Source organism: Excalfactoria chinensis, chromosome 1, assembly GCF_039878825.1.
Source record: "Excalfactoria chinensis isolate bCotChi1 chromosome 1, bCotChi1.hap2, whole genome shotgun sequence".
Lineage (NCBI taxonomy): Eukaryota > Metazoa > Chordata > Aves > Galliformes > Phasianidae > Excalfactoria > Excalfactoria chinensis.
In genome coordinates, this window is record NC_092825.1 from 176,137,660 (window position 1) to 176,160,793 (window position 23,134).

The 23,134-nt window shown below is 37.8% G+C and overlaps 1 protein-coding gene across 8 annotated transcripts in view; it reads left to right on the top strand.

The window, feature by feature from the left end:
• GRM5 (glutamate metabotropic receptor 5) overlaps positions 1-23,134 on the top strand; it is a 225,956-nt gene that overhangs the window by 163,958 nt on the left and 38,864 nt on the right. For all 8 annotated transcript variants that reach the window (XM_072326845.1, XM_072326841.1, XM_072326846.1 and 5 more), the window contains 2 exons: positions 4,583-4,818; positions 18,804-19,050. In XM_072326845.1, coding sequence (XP_072182946.1) covers positions 4,583-4,818; positions 18,804-19,050 — 483 coding nt within the window. The remainder of the gene's footprint in view (positions 1-4,582; positions 4,819-18,803; positions 19,051-23,134) is intronic.

Sequence of the window (23,134 nt, forward strand, 5' to 3'; positions counted from 1 at the left end):
AAACATTTCTAGCACAGAGGGGAAAAAACAATGATGAGAAAAGAGTTAAGGCAAAATGACATGAACATCTGAGGAAACTGGGAGGGAGGAGCGGTATTTTAATTTTCTTTGCATCCATTCTTCTTATCCATTGGGATTTTATGCAAGCAGCATTCACAGATGTGTCAAATCTTAACAAACAGTAAAATAAATACAGGAGAGAACAGATATAGTCAGGATTCACTGTCCTCCCTTTGTCAAGGAAAGGCTGTTGACATCAGATGGATATCTGCCTCACTTGTTCTCTAACATCCCCTCAAGTCTCCAGTCTTTTCCAGTTCCTTACACTCCATGAGGAACATTATTCTGGTGTTTAAGTGAGTCTCTCCTTCCAAGTAATGAATGCTTTCATCAAGATGACCAACAAATTTTGATCTTTCTGCTGCAGCTTTTTATATACTGGAAGTAGTTTTGATGTCTCTCTCCTGGTGTTGTGTTTAGTTCTTTAGTCTATGAACCTACAGCTAATTGAATCAGTCCTTCTCACTACACCACCTTCACACTTCCTGGCTGACACCTTACCTCTATTGCTTCTGTCAATTAAGCTAACCAGTTATTTTCCCAATTGTGCAGTTTGATACCAAAAGCTGTCCTATCTCAGTCTTTGGTAGTTTTCTCCCTGCAGACTTGACACTTTCTTTATTCATTCCTCTAACAATAAAATGCTTAGAGAACCAGTCACTGTTACCCCTAATGTCCTTCATTTGTTGTGTCATGACCTTTTTTCATTTTATCACTGTCCTACTCATGTTTTTCATTCATGCTGGTCCTTGATTATCTGAGCTTGCTCCTGCTTTGCATGTATTTCCATCTCTGAGATGGTCACTCGCATGTCTTACTGTATTTACTATCCTTTCACTTCATTGCACTAATTGCATTCTGTTTGCACAAAGTGCTTTTTAACTCTTAAATATGGATGCTGGTTTACGGTGATGGCAAGGATATAAATTGGGTTCAGAAACAGCTACTGAATTTTCTTCTGTGGCAAAAGCAAAGGTTAAACTATTAAATGCCTTTGAGGAGAGTTAATATGTGGTCATTTGAAGAGAAAAGAGAAATTACAGTCAAATGCTCCATTTCAAACTGCAAGCACATGCTCATTCTGTAAAAGGGCATAAGTGAAAGGCATCAGGGCTCAGTAAACCAGAAGAGGACTGAAAAGCAGTGTGCCCAAGCAAGGGAAAAAGAAACAAACAAACAAAAAAACCCACAAACAAACACATGTAACAATCTGTTCAGGACATACACGTCCTGTTTAATCTAATCGTACCCTTTCATAATCATAACTGGAGTACCGTTCATCTGAGCTTTTTTAATTACCTGTGAGGAAGCTGTTCTTAACTACATTTTTTACATAAATATCACAATTTCTAACAGAATGAACCATCTCCTTTATCAGCAGAGTCCTGCCTATGCATCATGTCACTTCTGATGGTGAGGGTGGAGATTATTCCAGGTATCTGTTGGAGCTCATCCTTTCGGCCAGTTTTGGGGGCCAGAGAACCTTTCTTCTACTGAACCAGCAGATTTTAGTGATAAGTTATACTAGTTTGAAAGTTCTGTGACACAGAAAACAGTGGAGTACAATATCTTTGGCTACTACAGTAAAATTAAGTCATTAGGAGAAGAAAGGTTTAAAGATGGACTTAGAAGTCTGTGTGAAAGTAAGCAGGCACCTTCCTGCCCCCTTCTCCCTCACATTCACAACAGTTGCTAAGTTTAGAGGATGGCATGGGTCTGATCTCACAGGTACAGCTATATCATCCTGTCTTCAACATCCCATAAGTTTTGCTACTCTAATATGGATGCAGAATCAAAATATCACATTTCTGGAGTTTTTGCATTTCCATGCAAACCTGTTTTCCAGCTTTGCTTTCACTGTCTTTGTAGGCACTAGCTTAGCATTTGCTTTGCCACGTTGTTGATCTAAGGCATTGATGTCTCTACAATATACACTTTGAGTACAACTTTTATATAAACCTCCAAAGAACCTTTTGCGCAAGAAGCTAAGCTAAAATGTTTATTTGAATGAAAAGCAGTTCTTCTGATTTAAGCCTTTCTGTGAAATTTTAAAAGAGTTATGCAATTTGAAGCTGTTATTTCTATGATTTTAGTAACTTAAAGTTTTAGAATTATATCTCTGCTATAAATCTTCTTAGAGGAGATAAGTATTCATAAAGTAAGACTATAAATTTTGTAGCACTCTGTTGGATTAGGTCTACAAAGCTATCCATCTGAAAAATGGTAGAGAAATTAATTACAGGAAAACAGTTTCTTTTGAAGCTTTTTATGAGGCAACTCATAAAGTTCATATACTGACAGCACAAGTCTATGTCTGTTAAATTCTATTCAGTATTACTATAATTTTGTAAACCTTCAGAAAATCGATCACTTTGCCAAAGATTAAGAAGAATGTTTCAAAGCAAAGGTAAAATAATTCATAAATGTAAAAAACCATCACAAAATTATCCATATATGGCAGTAAATCTTTGATGATACAGGGTTCTGAAGGCAGGAGGGGAGTATTTGCCCATAGTGAGCTTCTTGAATTCATTTGGCATCATTACCTCCCATGTTCATTTCTAATTGGATCTAAGCTTAAAGGTAGATTTTCCAGATGCTGTATTCAGACTCAAAATTAGCGTTCAACTTTCTCCTTTCATGAATGAGTACTCCTTTGTGCTGAAGAAATCAGTGTATTTGAAATCTGGAGCATATTTAGCAGTCTCTTCATTTTCCTCTCAGACATTGGATATTATTTTTGCTACTGGTGAAAGTGCTATTTATTGACATTGCAGCTGTGCTTGTAAGATGTTGTCAAGGGTCCAGGCTTCATGGTAACAATGCCTTGTGCAGAAAGAGTCATTGTGTGAGGCCATGACTTCTGCAATGTGCAGTGACAGCTCAGTCCCTGTGTTGAGAACAGGGGATGCACTGGGGACCAGGTGACTGCAGCGGATTTCTTGCATGGTCTTGAATACAGGAACAAAGTTTAAACCAGAAAGCAGATGATAGAAATAGAACAACAGAACGATACAGCTAAAGGTCATCTACATCAGTTACTGTATGACTAGCTTAAAATAGTGAGAGCTAGCTTTGAACAACTCATAAAGTTTTAAAGTAAGATAAATTAAGATGGTTTTTTCCTCCAGTTATTTGACCTTTAGGATTTAAAGGTGCTCTCTACAGTCATTAACATCAGTGACTTTCTAGAGGAAAAACAAAGACTCTGAGAATACTCTGTAATTCTGTAAGACCTGGGGCTTTTGAAAAACTGAAATATCATGTTCATGATAAAAGATCAGGAATTTGGAATGCTCTGATGAGATGTGCATATTTTTATCAGAGTTGAGTGAAACTTCATAAATATCAATACTTCCAGGGAAATCCATTACGAAACCAGAGAGAGAGGAATTACCCTGAAAAGTCTGTGAGATTTTGTTTGATTTGTGTCTTCAATCACTTCTGCTACCTACTTGTGCTCAGTATGTTGCAAACTCTGAGAGGTTAACCAAATGGGATTAAAATTCTGTGTGCTGTGCAATTCTATAATATTCCAGCCACCATCAACCAAGAAATAGAAGCAACACACGACATCTGCTTAGTGCTCTGCCCAACTTCATTAGTCATGTCTACAGAGAGGATTTATTGCTTCAGATGCAATGCCATGCTATCGTAGCAGCTGAGCTATGAGCTGGTCTTTCTGCTTGAGCAGTGTTAACTCATTCAAAACTTGCTTCTATCTCTTTGTGTCGTGCCCTACTGCACATTAGAGGCACGGTGTGCAACACAGTGCTGCCTTTCACTGCTTCCCAGCACTGTCAGCGATCTCACCCTCCAGAGGGTCTCCTTCCAGGTAGGAGAAGCACCATCCCAGTGTCAGTAAAACACCAAATCCAAGATTTTCTCCTCAGAGCTCACATGAATTTTGGGGTGCAGAGCTGTGACTATACACAGAAGATTTTGGGACACGTGATTTGTAATGTTGTTTGAATTACCTGAAGGATGAATATTTTTTCTCAGTAGAAAGTGACAGTTAGAAGATAAGGAAAGGAAAAGCTGTATCATAGTAGAAATGTTGCTCCTTTCAGTATCTAAAGGGGGCTAAAAGAAAGAAGGAGAAAGACTCTTAAGCAGGGCCTGTTGTGATAGAACAAGGGGAAATGGCTTCCAACTAAAAGACAGGAGATTTAAACTGAATAATAGGAAAAAGTTTTTTACAACAAGGGTGTTCAGGCACAGGCACATGTTGCCCAGAGAAGTGGTGGATGCCTCATCCTTGGAGACAATCAAGGTCAGGTTAGATAGGGCTCTGAGCACCTGATAGAGTTGTAGGTATCACTGTTCATTACAGGGGATTTGGACTAGGTATCCTTTAAAAGTCCTTTCCTCAAATGATTTGATTCCACTGCAGGTGCATTAATAAACTGCAGGCAAAGTCACAGGTGTGGGTATCTGCTCTTAGGATCCTAATTTTGTTTCTGAGAAAGCCTCTTACTCCACTGAATGGTCATTGCTATCTCTCTTTCATTTGTCCTTGCAGTGATGGTTGGGCAGACAGGTACGATGTGACAGATGGGTATCAGCGTGAGGCTGTCGGTGGAATAACGATCAAGCTCCAGTCTCCTGATGTTAAATGGTTTGATGATTACTACTTGGAGCTTCGGCCAGAAACCAATCACCGAAATCCGTGGTTTCAGGAATTTTGGCAGCACAGGTTCCAGTGCCGTCTGGAAGGGTTTCCTCAAGAGAATCCTAAATACAACAAGACTTGTACAAGTAAGTGAAGTTATTGCTGTTGCCGCGTATACCAGTGTGACTGAAGGTATGCTGATTAGCTCACGTTGAGCTGATACAGCCTGGTCTAGTGTAATAGTAAGTGCAGCTGGAAGAAAAGAGGCTGAAATTTCAACCCTTGCTCTTTCCTGAGTGACAACAACTGCAATTTTGAAAGTACTCAGATCTCTAAGGAAACAAATGGGTAGGACCACAGAACATAACTGCTCTCAGTATTTGAAAAATTTGGTGCTGCTCTATTCTTCTAGGCATCTAACTGCCTTCAAAAACCTTGTCTTCCAATATTCAGTGCTTCTCTGATGAAAGAGAATTAATCATACTTCCTTATCTCGCAATCAGAGAGCTTAAGTACTAAAAAATTATCTGAAGTCCAGATGATAATGATGAAGATTATTTCATTATTTCAGACAGAAGACTAACTGGTTTGAAAAATTTTGTTTGGATTTCATTCAGATCTGAGTCATTTTAGGAAATGCCATTTTGACAAAGCTGATATTTTTCATGAAATTGTACTGATTTTAGCAAAAACTGCCACAACATTTTGTCATTTTTGCAAAACAGCAGCAACTATTTTTTCTTCCAGAAAGATGTGATGCTTATTTAAAGACTTTTGTTTTTCTTCTGTTAATTATTCTTTATCCCATTATATTCCTTGCAGTACTAAGACAACGCTCCATTGCATTTTTTTTTTTTTTCTTGAGGGCCATAAACATTTTAATTTTGGTTGAAACATCTTTCATCCTTTATTTGCATGAAGTCCATAAGCTACAATTGAAGTTTAAGATACCCTTTGCAGGGCTGACACCAGCTTGAGGTATTTTGTTGTCCCACAGCACAGAGAAAATAGGTGCAAGCCTTAAAAGTAGACACTGTGACTCTATTTTGCCCATAGTGAATATCAGTGTATAAGTAACATCAAATTTCTCCATGCATGTTCAGATACACAAATACTTCCATGCATTTCCCATACCTTAAGATGATGGCATTCACTGCTAACCAACAAGACTCTGGCAGGAAAGCCATGTCATAGTCTGCGCTCACTTCCTCATTATTTGAATTTTTGAAATGGCTTCAAACAATTTGAAAAAGAAGGAAGTGAAAGAGGAGACCTAATGGTCAGCTGTCCTGATGGTGATTAGGAGATGTAGCACTGGAGCTCTTCAGTCACAGTAAGGCATTAAACAGAATCTCACCCTTTCGCCAAGTTATATATGAAGGACAGATGTGAGGCTTTTCTTCAGATCAACAACAGATTTTCTCTCACTGGAAAATGGCCTTGGGATTGTATGACTTTGATAAAGAGAATAGGACCCCTCAGTGGGTATCCTGGGATGGTCCCATGCTGGACACCAGTGCAACCCCAGCTCTAAGCCCCAGCAGACATTCCCTCCTAAAAATGTAAAATTTCCACACACCTGTGAGACCAAGAAATGGCTTTTAGGTATTAAAGTCCCAGATTTACAGGAGATCCCATCTAAAAATCCCACCTAAATCTCCTTGAATGTTTATAAACCTTTCGAGATGTATAAGATTGCAGAGGAAGTTTGCAGCTGAGGTGAAAACTGAATCTAGAAATCTCAAAATCTCACTGTATACCTTTAACATTCAATTGACCTTCCTCCTGTATTTTTGTCTGCTAACCTTCCAACACAGCCCGACACAGATTGCATCTGCTCTATTAACAGGTACTGCATATCGAGCAATAACTTTCATTGATTTCCCCACAATAATCTCGATCTCTTTCCTGAGATGTCAGTACAGTAGATAGACCAGATATGAATTCATAAAAACCTGTTTTCTATCAGTGTGCTGCTTCAGGAGTGACATTTCAACTAGATTTTTCTGAGTATCCTACAAGCACTGGGAGAATCTAATTTCTGATTTATATGAAAGGTTGGTAAGTGCCTACAAAGTCTTTTATAGGGACTAAAATACAATTAATTACTGAAAAGAATTTATCTCAGAGAAAAATACAGTTCACATCTGCAAAATAAATAAATAAACAAACAAACAAACTCAGGGATACAGAAAGATGTTATTTCAAACATTAAGTCTTCCAGCTGTGGGTATGAGACATCTCAGTTCAAACCTTAATTACTACATTTGGAACGGCACTCTTATCACACAAATGTGATGTAAAAGTGTAAAAAACTCATGTGGCTTGAGACAAGGACAGGGAGATCACTTATCAGTTATCATCCCAGATGGCACAAGGTTATGAGCAACAGGGGCTGCCTCCTCTCTTGGGGCTTCAGCTCTGGCCCAGGGTTGCTCCTGTGGGGTTATCCATGGACTGTGCAGGCCTCATCCATAGCTGTGCATGGAGATCCACTCCGTGCAGTGCCCATGGACTACAAAGTTACAGCTTGCTCCTCTGTGGGCCTCTCCATGCCTGGAGCACCTCCTGCCCTCCTCCTGCAATGCTTCTGGGACTGCAGGGAGCCTAACTTTAATCACACCAAATTTTGAGTCTGGAATTCCTTCACTTCAGGATCCATAAGTGTAATGATACTTGGCCTCCACGGTCACAGGCATTTTGTAGACTGTCCTGAGAGCTTCTGAGTGACAGTGTGTATGTACATTGCTTTAAATTTATCCTGATAAGAAAACAGGACCGTGCCCTTTATTTTACTTAGGTAAATAATTATCTCCTCCAACAGTTGCGTAGAAAATCCAGACATACACACAAAACAAAACAAAAACAACGTAAAGGAGTTTCCTAAGATCCAAACTGAAGATACTGACCTCATTGAGAAATGTTAGCAACTACTTGGGATAATGATAAAAAGAAAAATGTAGGGCTGATTGGTGTTGATAGGTGAGGCCATTATCAAATGAAGTCTATTGTGACAGGAAAAGGGGAAAGGGTTTCAGACTGGAAGAGGGGAGATTTAAATTGGATACAAGAAACAAGTTTATTAGAATAAGGTTGATGAAGCACTAGAACAGCTTGCTCAGACATCTGCTGTCTGCCTGTCACTGGGGGCATTCAAGGTCAGGCTGGATTGGACTCTGAGCCCCTGATCTAGCTGTAGATGTCCCAGCTCACTGCAGCAGTGTAGGACTAGATGATCTTTAAACAACTCTTCCAACTCAGACGATTCTATGACTCTGAGTCTGTGAGTGCTGAAAGCAAAAATCCTTACTTTGGTGGGAAAAAAATAAATTATTCTCCATTACCTGGCTCTAATGTCATGAAAAATAAGCAAATAAGTGTTAACAATATAAGCAACTTAGTTAAACAGTAAGAAAATAAGTACATGTATTATTGTGAAATAAATAGACAGTTTAGTAAGGTATGAAAAACAAGACTGCGAAATTAGACAAATAACAAAATATGAAAACAACAACAACAACAACAAACAAACCACAATCTAAAGTCATTTGTTGTTCACTCATTTTTCTCAAGTTCTAAAAGATCTCCATCCCTTCACAGGCACTTAGTTCACACTGAGGAGAAAATTTTAGCGTCAAGCATGCTTTTCATTTGCAAATTTGAACATCCTTAATACAAATGGGTGTCACTCCTGTTGCTAAGTACATTGATTTTCTGCCTCCTGGCAATACTGCAGAAAGTGAGACATTTGCAGGTTTATCTGATTCGAGTTTCCATGTAATTGCTTCCATGTCACAGGAGAGATGCAACAAGCCACATGCAGACCGCAAGAGTCAGAGCAAAGAATGTGAAATGCATTTTGAACAAGAGACATGCAGTGGCCTCTGAACACCAGGCATTTTACAAGAATTGAATTTGGCTTCCCCTCTGACATCAGTCAGATTTTTTTCTTATTATCTCATACCACAATTCAGTGAAGGTCATGAATAGGTGTGCAACTCGAACCAGATGAGTAACACTACTCAATGATCATCTTCGGGTCAAAGAAGGTTAATCCAGTGCCTTGCTATCAATTGCACTTGCGCCTTTAAAGATTAGGTGTGTATGTGCTTGCTTGCTCACAGTCCGTTCATCAGAAATCAAATTCCTTTTGCTTCTGTTAAGGGTGTTTGCAGTGCACATTGCAAAGAAAACCCAGTGCAAAGGAAGTATGTTGTGAAATTCTGACATTAGTGGAAAAAGCCAAATCTTCAAAGTCAGCTGGAGAAAAACAGAGTTATTTCATCTATCTGTCTGTTAAATTAATCCTTCTGCCTCTGCTTCTAAATTACTTTATTTTTCCCACGGTATATAAAATCCAGAGGCATAGATGGAACAGCTTTTTTTAAAGTACTACTTAAAAACAGATCAAAACCGGAATATACCACCCAAACATCTGTGATCTAAGGATCAATGAAGAGAAAAGAAATAGGAGGCGAGCGCTGATGGAACATTGTAACATCTAAGTTTGACTCACAGAAGTTAAGCCTTCAGAACGTACTGATAGCTTCATTTAAAGGTACAACAGAAAGAAGAATCTGAAGGAAGGTTCTGGATCCTTTTTGCAGGTATTTACTTACAGCAGGGTTCTGACATTAAATACGATGGTTTGAAGTGGCAAGGGAGAAAACTCAAAGGGAAGTGATGAAAGCTGAATTAAGCACAGTCAGAGATCAACCTCAGATAGGACACAGAGAGCACTAGAAGTGAAGAAAGCTTCTTGTGTCTGACATACGGGGGGGCAGGGAGTCAGTGTAGGGTTATAAGGAAGAAGAATATACTTAATGTGATGAACAGGGAAAATGAGACTTGTAGTAACATTGTGAATGGATCTTAGCAGGCATGTGTTTCCTGTCCTGGTTTAATCATGTGGCTTCTCTGAGATGAAAACACTTTGCTCAGGTGTGGAAAAATTCACAGCAATTAAGAACAGGGTTAAGAGTGAAAGAGTTTGTTTGCAGAAAGGGAGATGGGAGATCTGGGATAAATGTGAGAAAACTTTTGCATCTAATTGTACAGAAAGGCACATAAAGGGTAAGTATAGAAATTATCAACCTCTTTGCTGAAATCCATCCAGCTACAGATACTATTAATGAGGTCAAAACAACCCATAGAGAAAATCCTAGAATTTCAGTTCAACAGGAATTTTTTTTAACAAATGGCCTTTCTATGTACCCTGATGGAATTTAGAAATCTCACCTACCTGCACAACCTCTGCTCTGCAAGATGCTAATTAATAATCTACTGGTTAAATTCAAGCTCAAGTGCCAAAATTGGTTTAGTCAAAACCCAGCAGATAAAAAGGCAATCCCTTGTCAAAGTGGATGGCTTATTTTCCGTATTTCAAGGAATGAGTCCTATTTAAACCCCATATTACCTAAACGTGTGACAGTCCCACACTTTTATCTTTAGACTGCAAATGAAAACAAATCAAAACAAATGAATTTAAAATTCATTTATATTTTTTAAAAAGTAAATCAAAGGACAGTTTAATTCTCCTGAGTAAATCCTGTCTGTCTCTCAGTTTGATATATGATGTGTCATGTTTGGGCATTGCATAGCTGAGGGACAGCCAAGACCTCATTTTGAATGGTTCACATCTAAGATCTGGAACTCTAACACAGTTTTTCACTTACTTTTGCCATAATATTGGTTCAGGTCCAAAAATTTCCAAAAGAAGATCAGCTGTAAGGTCCAGCTCAGAGTTTTCCAGAAGCCTGATAAAATCTGAGCTAAGAGCCTTACATAGACATGTCCCTGCTTTTCTGACTCACAGAGCAGTGTGGCACTGATAAATGTTACATGGTCTGTTATTCCTATTTGAAAGACTTTTTCTATATGCACTCATCATGATTTTAAAATCTCTGTTACACAAACCCTGGAATAACTTCAGTATTTCCACTGCTATTACTGAATTCCTCAGTAACTCTTCCAAAACCTGAATACAAACCTATACCTATTTTATTTCACTCCGTGCTCCCTTTTTTCTTTCTTCCATACTTATGATCCTTTGATGATACACTGTTCTACTGTGATTGCATCACTTGTATTACTACTCTCACTGATTTTCTGAACCTTGAAAGCTACATAAAAAAAAAAATTAATGCAATTTTATAGGTAATTAATGTAAATTGTAATTAAATATATACAGATTTTGGATCTTTCTTATTAGGTAGGTGAATTGGAGTAATTCTCATTATCCTTTTATCTCAGGAATTCAACTTCTTTTGTGGATACAAATATTTAGAGCATTAAGGTGTGCCAGAGGAGGTTCAGGTTAAGCATTACAAAATAATTGTTCTCAAAAAGACTTGTCTTGTGGTAGAATGGGCTGCCCAGGAAGGTGGTGGAGTCACCCTGGAGGTGCTCAAGAGGTATGGAGATGTGGCACTGAGGGACGTGGTTAGTGGGCATGGTAGGGATGGGCTGACAATCGGACCACGTGATCTTAGAGGTCTTTTCCAAAATTAATGATAATAACCTCTATGATTTTTGTGATTTTAAACAAGCACATCTGCAAGTACAGAAAGTTTGGCTTTTGCATCTGTAGTTGTTGTATTTGATTGTAATCTATAATCAATTATATTGAAATCTATAAAAGTTGGAAAAATAATATTGTTACTAAGAAAGCACATGTGAGGAAATGGAAATCTATTTATTTACCTACCCTAAGGCTTATAGTCACTATTACTGTTTTCAAAGATTTTTCTGAACTTAGTAATAAAAGCCAGACTTTTCTAGGCTCCCGAGGATTCAGGTCAGCCTGGTCACCAGTTACAGTTGTGAGAGCCCTCAGCATGCCTTGCTCTTGTAAAATTGAACAGAATTAGACAACAAAGTTGACCAAGGACCGCATTTTGGACAGTGGATTCAGTCCCTCAGCCGTGTCTGAATCTAACATTTTGCTAATAATGCTCACATTAAGAGTAATGGCACCAGCACCGGCAACTTTTCAGTTTTGCAACTCAAAGTTGCAAAAGAATGAAAATTAGAACTGGTTGAAAACGTTTGGTGAGTGGATGGCACTGAAAGATATTTACTTGTCAAATGTGAAAAATGCCATAGCAGCATGTTGACTCAATGACACATGCTTTGAAAGAAAGGCACTGAATTGAATCACTTGTTATTATTATTATTATTATTGTTTTCTCACCTCAATATCACTGAAGTGTTTTGTTTCAAGTTTATAATTTGCTTTTGCATTGTTCATGTGTTGAGGTGTCTGTTTTTGCCTCAGCATCAAAATGACAAAATGACATTTCCAGTGTAGCCAAATATCCTTTTTTTTTTTTTTTTTTTTTTTTTTTTTTTCCTCCCCTCCAGAATTTTCTTTTCAGAGACATAAAAACTAGTGTTGAGTTTTCATACTCATTTTGAATGGAAAAAGGACATTTGGACTAGACGAAAATTTGCATAGAAAATTTCTTTGTTCATCAAGCCAAAGGCTTGTAAGAAATTAAATTAGTGAAATAAGTATAGCCATGAACACTGTGCTTAACTTTGGACCAGCCTGCTCTCCATTCCATAGACTTGTCACTTCTTTACTGAAGTGATGCATATTTACGGTGTGGCAAACCTGGTGCCATTCTGTCCACAACTTGCAGCTCCAGAGGAGGACATTGAGTACACTTCAGACACAAAAAGCCCTGCACAATAATGTGCAGCAGACTATCCTGCAATATCTTGGTGACAAAAAGCAGCCTCTAGTGATTCTGATTGGAGATATTCACTAAGGAAAAGGGGTAATAAAAAGAAAAAAGGCACTCAATTTGACTTCAGCTTCCACTGCTGCAACCTACTCTGCATGTTGGAAAAAATATTCTCCTGTATTCCATCCCACATTTCTTTCATCTGCTACTTCTTGCTTAATGATAATGTAATAGAGGAGGCTGACTAGGAGTTCAAAATTTTTTTCTCTTTCCTTTACCCATTCTTCTTCTTCTGTTTTTTTCTTTTTCTTTTTCTTTTTCTTTTTCTTTTTCTTTTTCTTTTTCTTTTTCTTTTTCTTTTTCTTTTTCTTTTTCTTTTTCTTTTTCTTTTTCTCTTTCTTTTTCTTTTTCTTTTTCTCTTTCTTTTTCTTTTTCTTTTTCTCTTTCTTTTTCTTTTTCTTTTTCTTTTTCTCTTTCTTTTTCTTTTTCTTTTTCTTTTTCTTCCTTTCTTTCTTTTTTTTTTTAATATGACATTTATAAATAATATAAATATAAATATTATATATATAGTTGAACAATAGTGAATTTGATTGAAGAATGTTTTTCAACAACATGCCTTACAGGTGCAAGAAATCACTGTGAAACTTGAAATTTCCTGCTTATTTTATCTCATTTTGTTTTATTTTGGTTTCTGTTGTTGATTTACTTTATTATTTTATTTTATTCAATTTATTTATTTTAATTTCATTTCACTTCAGTATTTAAGTGCCTCTCCTCTCCTCTTCTCTCCTCTCCTCCTCTTCTCCCCCACTTCCTTCTCCTTCTCCTTCTCCTTCTCCTTCTCCTTCTCCTTCTCCTTCTCCTTCTCCTTCTCCTTCTCCTTCTCCTTCTCCTTCTCCTTCTCCTTCTCCTTCTCCTTCTCCTTCTCCTTCTCTTCATCTTCCTCTCCTTTTTCACCTTTCCCCTTTTCTCTTTTCTTTCTCTTCTTTCCCTTTTCCTTTTCTTTGACTGTTGACCGCCCACCAGCTGTGCCTGCTCAGTGGAGCAGCAGCATATCCCACATCCCAAACCCAGGAGCACTATGGCAGCTTCGGGGCGGAAGCACTTCAAGCTGCTGCCTTGTGCGGATATGAGAGTGCCCCTGAGTGCTCTTGTGGCTCTGTGCCCACTAGTATGCTAATTGTTTTTAAATAGATCCAAGACATGAGCCATTGCCAGCTGGACTCACTTTCTTGATGAAAGAATGTGTTTCTTTTCCATCATCTGTGTGTTTGTGTTTCGGAGACGTGACAACAGGAAAGACTGAATTTGGACAAGGAGTGTAATGCTGAACACTCTGCACAATTAAACAGGGTTTGGTGGCTGCTTGCAGAGCCAGCCCTCCCCATCTCCCTGAACCCACTCCCAAGGTTCATGCTAACATGGTGCCCCAGCTCAAACCCCATCACTCCGTGTGTATACACAGCCTCAAGTCTTTCTCATGAGGTTCTGCAGCATTTATCCTCTGCTGTGATATTGCTGGAGCATTCTAAGATGGGTCTCTCCCAAGATGGGCAGAAAATACATGAGCTGTGATGCTGTAGGTTTATGTCACCACTCACAGAGCTATTCTTCACCCTTGGTGAAGTTACAGTCCTGTGATAAATCTGGGAACATGCAGATGAACAAGACATACATAATATATGTTTTCACAGGAAGAAACATGCATATTAAACACCTATTCCAATGGCAGTAAATTCTTCAGTTGGAGTTTAATGCATTTAACCACATGGCAAAGCCTCACCTGAATACTGTATGTGATTTGATTATGTAACAAGAGGTTCCTAAATCCAGGATAATTTTAGTACCCAGCTAGTAACAAGCCTATTGCTTTAGGCACATGAAAAGTTGGAGATAATGAGAATAAATCCTCTTCCTGACAAATATTCAGTTTAAAGAAAAAATGGTCAATAACATGTAGTAGAAAAGAAATACTGGAAAGGAAGATGAAGGACAGGTGGGTTATCTGATTTGCTGACAAGGCACACGATTTGTTTCTATCATATTTTGTAGACAGAAATGTCTGTGTAGCTTCAGAACCATAATCCTAAGCCTTGTGATTTCACAGCTTGGAAATTAATAGAGTTAGCCCTTATGTACTTGCCAAAAATATCTTGGACAAGACTAGGAAGTAAACAGAATAGAATCCAGAGATCTGCTCACATGCTTTAACCACAGAGGTTTCCTGATTTCTCAGATAATTCTGCAATATTTGATCATTTTGTATTATAAGTATTATAAACATCCCAGTTTCCTCGTTAAGATTCAGTATGATTTGATTCACTTTGCTTTGTTCCTTTGTCTTGTACACTGTAATTGCAGGAGGCAGAATTTTATATTTCTGCTGTCATTAGCATGACACGGAGTTAATGTTTATTAGTTCTGACGTACTGCAATACAGATTTCTTCCTATAGCCATTTGAATGTAATCACCAAGTTCAGCACATACTTACAAATAGTTTGATATTATTGCAAACTATATTTATGGGAAAATAAGTTGCATCTCTAAAAAATCACCCAATTTAACTGCAGAATATGCACTTAATCCTGTCAAAATTGCAATAGGCATCCACTGGAGACCCGTGAAGTGTAGCTCTGTACATCCTGCTCCTGGAAGTTGTACTGAATCTGTTCTGAGTTTCTGAGCCAAATGGGATTCATAGAATTGTTGAATCATTAAGGTTGGAAAAAACATCTAGGATCACCTACTACAACCTGAGCCCACCCACACCATGCCCGCTGACCATGTCCCTCAGTGACACATCTCCACAGTTCTTGAACACCTCCAGGGACAGTGGCTGCACCACTTTTCCTGGGCAGCCTGTGCCAACACCTCACCATTCTTTCAGAGAAAAATGTTTCTTCATATCCAGCCTGAATCACAGCTTGGGGGAGTTTGGCTCCAAACTGGCAGTAGCCTCATTCTCTACACTGCAACTAATTTAGTTTTATTTGAAAAAATTTCATTACACTTCTCTGACAAAGTTACACTCAATGGAAATTAAAGTACAGTGTGTAGGGATGGTTTGGAGTTAGACTTTGAAAGCCCAGAATTCCAGAAGTGTACTAATACATTCATGTGGACATGTCCTGATTACCCCTCCAGGCCATGGCATCATGTCAGATTTTCCCACACCCTCAGTAAAATATTTTTATTTCCTTCTTTGCAAATTTGTCTTGCATGGGAATGTACAAGATTGAGTAAAACACATAGGGTTTGGTTTTATTTTGACTATAATAGACAAATTCTACTATGGGTATTATAAGCAAGCATGTGGTCTCCAGTGTGTAAGTATGTATGCTCTGCCTAGTAATTCTGTAAGAATTCTTCATCTTCTGTTAGAATTTTATATTCTTCTTGATTAAATGTGCAGTTGATTCCCTTGAACATCACTGACGTCATCATCATAAAATTCATCAATCTCATCTCAGTCTTTTGATGATCCTGCCTCAGGAGAGGCTTTTGACTGAAGATAGTGCTTGTCAATAAAATGAGTTTGAATTCCAGCTAAGATAGAGGGAAATAACACATAAGCAAACAATGCCTAAATCAGATTCACTGTAGAGATAGATTTAAGATAACTTTACTTTCTTTTTTTGGCTAAGAGGCCAGCTCCAAATTTATGTTTTCAGACTCCCCTTAAAGCCACATCAGGATCACTGAAGTCAATCAGGTTACTTTTATGCTTCAAGTTTGGCATACCTACATACTTTCTGAAACAGGAGCAGAAAAACACTGTCAGACTTAACAATTGTTGGTGCCATTGTTGTTTTGAACACTGTGCTATGACACAATAAAAAAAAAAATGAAGTCTCATTTTCTGAGATGTTCGCCTTAGCTAGAACCACAGACTCATAGAATCATAAAATCGTTTCAATTGGAACAGACCTTTAAAGGTCATCTAGCCCAACCACCCTGCATAGTACATATGCACCTACAGCTCCATTGGGGTACAGAGACCCGTTCAGCCTGACCTTGAATGTCTCCAGGGATGGAGCATCCACCACCTCTCTGGGCAACCTGTGCCAGTGCTTCATTAGAAGCTACAGAAACCACAGAAGAATGAGGTCATGTAAACTGATGGTCAGACATGGCAGGTTGGATTGCCCCTGTATTGTAAAGTAAGCCAGATAACCTTTCAGTAAAATCTTCTCCAGCAGCAGAAAGTATATTAAAATTCTTGCAGCAACTAATTCCCTCACAAATCCATTGACAATTGCTAGCAGCTTCTGTGAAGAACTAAGCAGACTCAAATTATCAGGTGAACTGAATGAAATTCAATGTTTAACAAAAGTCAGAATAATAATTCAGCGAAATTGAAGCACAAAGCCCAGTGGAGAGTGTTCCTATAAGAATTAAGTTATTAAATTTTAAGCAATCACATGCAATAATGCAGATGAAATATTGTTTCATAATAAATACTATTGCTGATGCAAATCTGATTCATTCTAGTGGCTACTATAATTAACTGCATGGTTTGTGAGCTGTTAATTTTGAGGATGAATAATTGGTTAAAACAAGTTTTGTGTATTGCAATGTAATATCCTTGTTCAATTTTCCACTTAATTTCAATTAATATGGGTTCTACATGTATTCCACTGTTTCAGTTTTTATGCCTATTATTTTTAATTAGGAAGAAGCGGTACCTTGGTAGAAGAGATGAACAACACTCTATATTCTCCCAAGCTTATGCCATTGCAGATATTTCAAGCTCATATCCCTTAACTATGCACAATGTTAAACATTGTTCTTGAGGCTGACTGGAAAGTTCCAGTGTGAAGTAGAAACCAAGAAGGGAGAGGTGCCTAAAGAGGTGGTGATGCCCCACCCCTGGAGACACTCAATGTCAGGCTGTACGGGGCTCTGAGCACCCTGATAGAGCTGTAGGTGTCCCTGTTCATTGTAGGGGTATTGAACTAGATGGTCTTTAAAGGTCCCTTTCAATTCAAATGATTTTATGATTCTAAGAAAACTCCCAGTTCTTCACTTACTGACCTCTACACAATGTTTCTTCAATACAAACTATGCGTCTTTATTACTCCTCCTGACATTTTCAGTTCTTCAGAATTTTTCAGTAGCTAATATTGCATGGTAATGTTATTGTTCACCATTAAAAAGGTGATCTTATAGATGGATCTACTTTATGATGCTATCAACTCTCTGCTGGAAAGCCTTATTCATCTCTGAAGAAGTAGCCTAGACATCAGATTGGATGCATGTCTTCTGGATGTATACTGACAAAATCCATCACACTGGATGAAAGACACACTCAGAGTCATGTATTAGCTCTCATTTCTTTCAAGGGAAAAATGCCTTTACCTTACTATTTTCATAGCACATTTTGTTTTCTCACATTGTGCTGCTCCAGCAGCCAAGGTGGGTACGTGTGTACTCCATCCCTGCTTTTCTTTGCAAGAGAGGCTCCAACAGCATGGACAGAGAAGGCTGTTTTGGTTTCTTTCATTCCTGGCTGCCCCCATACAGATATCCTTAGGGATATGGTTCAGTGGGAAATATTGGTGGTGGGTGTATGATTGGGCTAGATGTTCTGAGTGGTCTACAGACTTAATGATTCTATTAATCTGTAATTCTGCAGTTAATAACACTGCATCATAGGATGATGCTGGAGGAATTTTTCTTGTAATTTTCTCAGGAGCTTCAGAAGAAAATATAAATGGTTAATCAAATCTGGCTTAAGAGGACAAGAATTATCACCCAGTCAACACCGTCAAACTCTTTGTGGACATTTTAATGCATTCATCTGCACTGCATCATTAATATCACTTTTCAAATGGGGAGGAGCAAAAGACATAGAGACTGGAGAGTTATTAGCATTGTAAACTTTTTGTATAGGAAAAAAAAAACAACAACAACAAACCTGTTCCTAGGTCAGTCTGTTTAAACAGTATTGATTCCTGTGTCTCTGAAATAGAAGTATCACCTGCAAGGAAACCACTGGATACAACCCACGTTAGTATCTCCACCTCCAGTATTCCCTAAGAAGGTTTCTGAGGCTTTGATGAGATTTCTACAATCTGGGAGAAGTTCCTGGAATCACAAAAGCTTTATATTATAACATTTATGACAAATGCTTTGTATGTGTATATACATATATATAGAGAGAGAAAAATGTATAAGGTGTAGAGTTGCAAAGGGAACAGCAACAGTTGGATAGTAAAATTGCAGTAGTAAAATCAACTGGGTAGTTAAATTCTTATTTTTTTAAAGTTATTATTGATATTTATTATTTTTAACATAGTCAATCTGCATACTGGTAAGAACTAAGAGCAGCTCAAGGGGACATTTTCCACTATGAATAACCAATCCATTAGCAGATGTCTAAGGAGCTGGTTGTGTTTCATCCATGAACACTAAATACCTGCTTTGTGATGTTCCCTGGCAGGCCAGATGACGCTGCGGACACAGCACGTTCAGGACTCCAAGATGGGCTTTGTAATCAACGCAATATACTCAATGGCTTACGGACTCCACAACATGCAGCTGTCACTGTGTCCAGGCTATGTGGGCCTTTGTGATGCCATGAAGCCCATAGATGGACGGAAGCTGCTGGAGTCCCTCATGAAGACCAACTTTACTGGGGTCTCTGGGGACATGATCTTGTTTGATGAGAATGGTGACTCGCCAGGAAGGTAACGTTAACATTTGTCAGATTATTTAAAGAGCAGACATGCTAACTGTATGTTGTAGATCGTTCACACAACATTAGAACTAAGATCTCATTCCTTATTTTTCATATTTTCAGACTTTCTGAGCTTATTTTTCCAGAATAACTCATTTTATTACTGTGAGTTTTTAATTATATCTAATAATCTAATTGGAGAAAAGAGATGAGTTTTTCACATACTCCGTCTTCCTCTGTGGGTGGTAAACCATGAGACCCTCAACATTGTGTTTGCAGACCATAATGTCCATCACAGTGTTGCCCTTTCTCTCTTTGGTATTTCCGAATTATGTGTTTTAAAGTGAAAAAGTCATGACTGGAATAATTAACCAGACATAGCTCCTTCACTAAGGAAGCTAAAATACAAAAGATGTGTTGATTAGTCTGGGTGATTTTTTTTTTCTGATTTGAATAATTAAAAGTCTACCTCATTGCTTTCCAAATGAAACAGTATCATGTGCATAACACACTATACTAGAAATTCGTAGTGTACTGCTGTAAACACATTAAATAAAGCTAAACATGATTTGCTACAGCATACATGCGGTGTCCATATGGAAGCACATGCTCAGAACAGTAATGTGACTTTTTCTAGTTTTCTGCCTACTGAACTGTCTGAAGATGAGCATGAGTGATAGCATTCAAAGTCTATTTATTTTTTCCTTCTAGTTCAGCAAGTGAATTCTTACCTCATTTCACTGTGTTTACTCCAGTTTGATCGAGGCAGACCTTTCTGTCAGCATTATTGGGAAGGTTTTAAATTTCTGTATGATGACAATCTGTGAATGGATGACTAGAGGGAAAACTGGTCATCCTATGCACTCATTATTTACATTTTGTCCTCTCCCTCTAATGTGAACTGAAACAGAAGAATTAACTACAGAACAGAATGGGACAAGAAAATAAAATCCCACTGGTCAGAATATTCTGGTATTTCAAAAGTTTTCTACAATTTCAGAAATTATTTTTTTCTCATTTTATTTGAAAACCTGCAATGTCAACATTTTCATTCAAAGACAGCAGGTCAGCCACATGAAAAATAGTCTGCTTTAAGCAGTCCTTCGGAAACACATATTTCAAAAATCCTCAGACTCATACTGTAATAAAGTGCATCATGAGCTGTCAGGAAAACTCAAAGACAGGAATCCAGGAAATAAAAAAAAAGAGGGTGGAACTTTATTGTCAGAATTGTTTTGGTGAGCAAGGCTGTCTTCCATTATTTCAACTTTTACAAATTGCTGAATTTGGAAGAAAAGTACACAGTCTGGATTTTTTTATTTTTTTCTTCCCTGACAAAATCTGCATAAGATTTGTCACAGACTTCTCTTAAAAGATTTCTGTTTGATTTTAGTGATATTTGGTTACAATTACTTGCATCCCGCATTATTCCTACCTCATTTCCACTTGTTTCTTATAGAAAGAGTGAATCATGTAGGACACAACACACCAATGACAACAGCTAAATTTTGTAAGGGGAACCTTATATTTAACTTTTCTTCATGTTGGCATTCTTAACAATAATTTTTCAATTCAATTTGCCTCAAGGAACTTAACAAATACCTTGGTCTCTTTATATTCAACATTCAATTCTAGTAAAGATGAGGAAGGTATTATCTTGTGTGCATTAATTTGCTCAAGTCACAGTAAAGCACCAGAGTTTCACTGGAGAGAATGGAGCCTCCACACAGTGCACCTCAGTGTAATGTGGCTTTTGGAAAGTCCTGCCTCACTGGATTTGTATGAGATACAGCAGACTGCCTACTCAGAATAGAGAAATGTGAGTGGGGATAAAATGTTTTTCAGTGCTTGGTTACTATAGAAGCACAGGTCTTTGTTCCCTCCTGTCCTAAAACTGTCACATCATTAAATCCATACTCTGTGCTTAAAGTAGCCAATATTGAGTCAAAATGTACTTTTTAGTAAGATTTTATAGGAAACTACATTTCAAAGTCCCAGATCTGAGTATTTTCTTGTCTTTTGAGCACTGTCAAATACTGTTTGCTACAGCTGGGAGATGGTGCATTTGTAATGGAATATCTCATCTTTCCCGTTCACTTTTGTTGCTAGCTGCATCTCCACTTCGTGAAACAGAAATGTAAATCCTCACAGCTGTACTGTGATAGTTGTGCTAAGCAGAAAAACAGAATGTAAAAAGCCTTCCTGACCTAGATAGCTCCAGATTTTGATGTATAGCAAAAGGGTTTTGACATTATAAAACAGATCATTAATCTCATAAGATGCTTCAAATCCTGGCCCTATCCCAAAGTTCTTCATGTATAAGCTGAGCTTTAAGTAAGTAGGTAGTCAAGTGGAGAGCTTAGGTGAGATGGAGACATGGGAGGCAGCATCCATGATCTCTCAGTGTGATAACAACTACTTGCAAATACTAAGGAAACTCCAAAAAAGAAATTGTAAAGTCAAGAAAAGACAAGAAAAATAAGTTGGTGATGTCTTGTCTACTTGCCACCAACAGAATATGGATTCTTAGCAAACTCATGGCACTTCTGTTTTGAAACAAGTGTTTTGCACTGTGATTAGGGCACTGCTGGATATGTGTTATTGCACCATCTGGTCTCTCCTATCCTAAAGTGACAAACTGTCCCTGTGGTGTCTCCAGCAGGCTCCAGGGAACCAGTGATTCATGAACTTCTGCTATAGAAATGAACTTCTTGAGTCTGGGTATTACTATCAGTCTACCAATGCTGTTCTCTGCAGAGGTCTTGTGAGAGGCTACATACTGAGGCAATAGGTTTATTTAATATGTCAAGTTCCTTTCCAGTATCCCCCCTGGGATACAAGCATGAAACTAGTCTGCAGCTACTGGAGGGATAATTATTTTAGTTCCAGTGACCTGATGAGCATTGACAGTACTTTTGTTTCCCTGCGCATGAAACTCTGAATTGACAGCTTTAACAAAGTAACCCTCAGAGGAGCATTACAATGTCCTGACAATATGAAATAAAGACTGCAAGGGCTTCTGGGCTAACATTTTGGTTGGTCTGTTTAATGCTGGAATGGACTATTATTATGTTATCATATTTGTAAACCTCAGCAAAAGCAATAAAAAACAAAACAAAACATACAAAAAAACAAAACACCCAAACAAAAAAGAAAATCCTTGCAATCTTTTTTAAAATATTGTTGTTATTATTATTATGTCACATGTAAGATCATCCTGTTTAATTGGATTTATGTATGTAATATCTGGATAAAGTTTATATGTGTCAGTCTGATATTCACACTTTTAATTTTGACAGAGTATCTGAGTCTCAAAGGTGTGGACATTTCCTCCTTTATATGGGACAAAAATTAAAATATTATAAAATTCAGGAGAATAATAATTTTTCCTCTCTAGCTGTGTCATTGCTCATTTATTTTTGTTCTGGAAAGAGTAAGACTCTCACTGAATTGTAGAATCTTAAAGGTTAGAAAAGACCACTAGAATCATCTTGTCCAAACCCACCACCACCATGCCCATTGAAACAGGTCTCTCATATGTCTCATAATGTCATAATGTCATACTGGATGGCCAGTCAGGCTTCATTTCCATTTTATTTCACTGGCTGCTTGCATTCTTGGTCCTGACCTGTGTTTGATTTTGGCACTGACTCCCTGCCAAACTACTTTACTTTCTTCTCTGAGACAGTTAGATTTTATCCCCTGGTTTAAAACATTCAGAGATTCATGAAGAAGTGTATTAAAGGAGAGTTTTATTGTAACTTTTTTTTTTTTTTTTTGTATCAGTCTAGAAAAATGACCGATGTAGTCTAATTACCGCTTTTTAGTCTCAAAAGTTGTTATTGGAGTGCCCTACATACATGGACATTTTGGTTTTTGCCTCTCCACAGTGATGTTTAAATCAAGATTCAAGAATCTTATTTAAGAGACAGTTCGATTTAATTAGCTGGTTCTTTTACTTATCTGCGTCTTCATAATGGATTTCATAATGTGCACTCTAACAATATCAGACTTAATCCATCTCTGTCAATATGCTTTTCTTGGGAATAAATTTTTAGTCTGCTGCTAGGAAAAAGTTGGCCTCTGGTTGATGA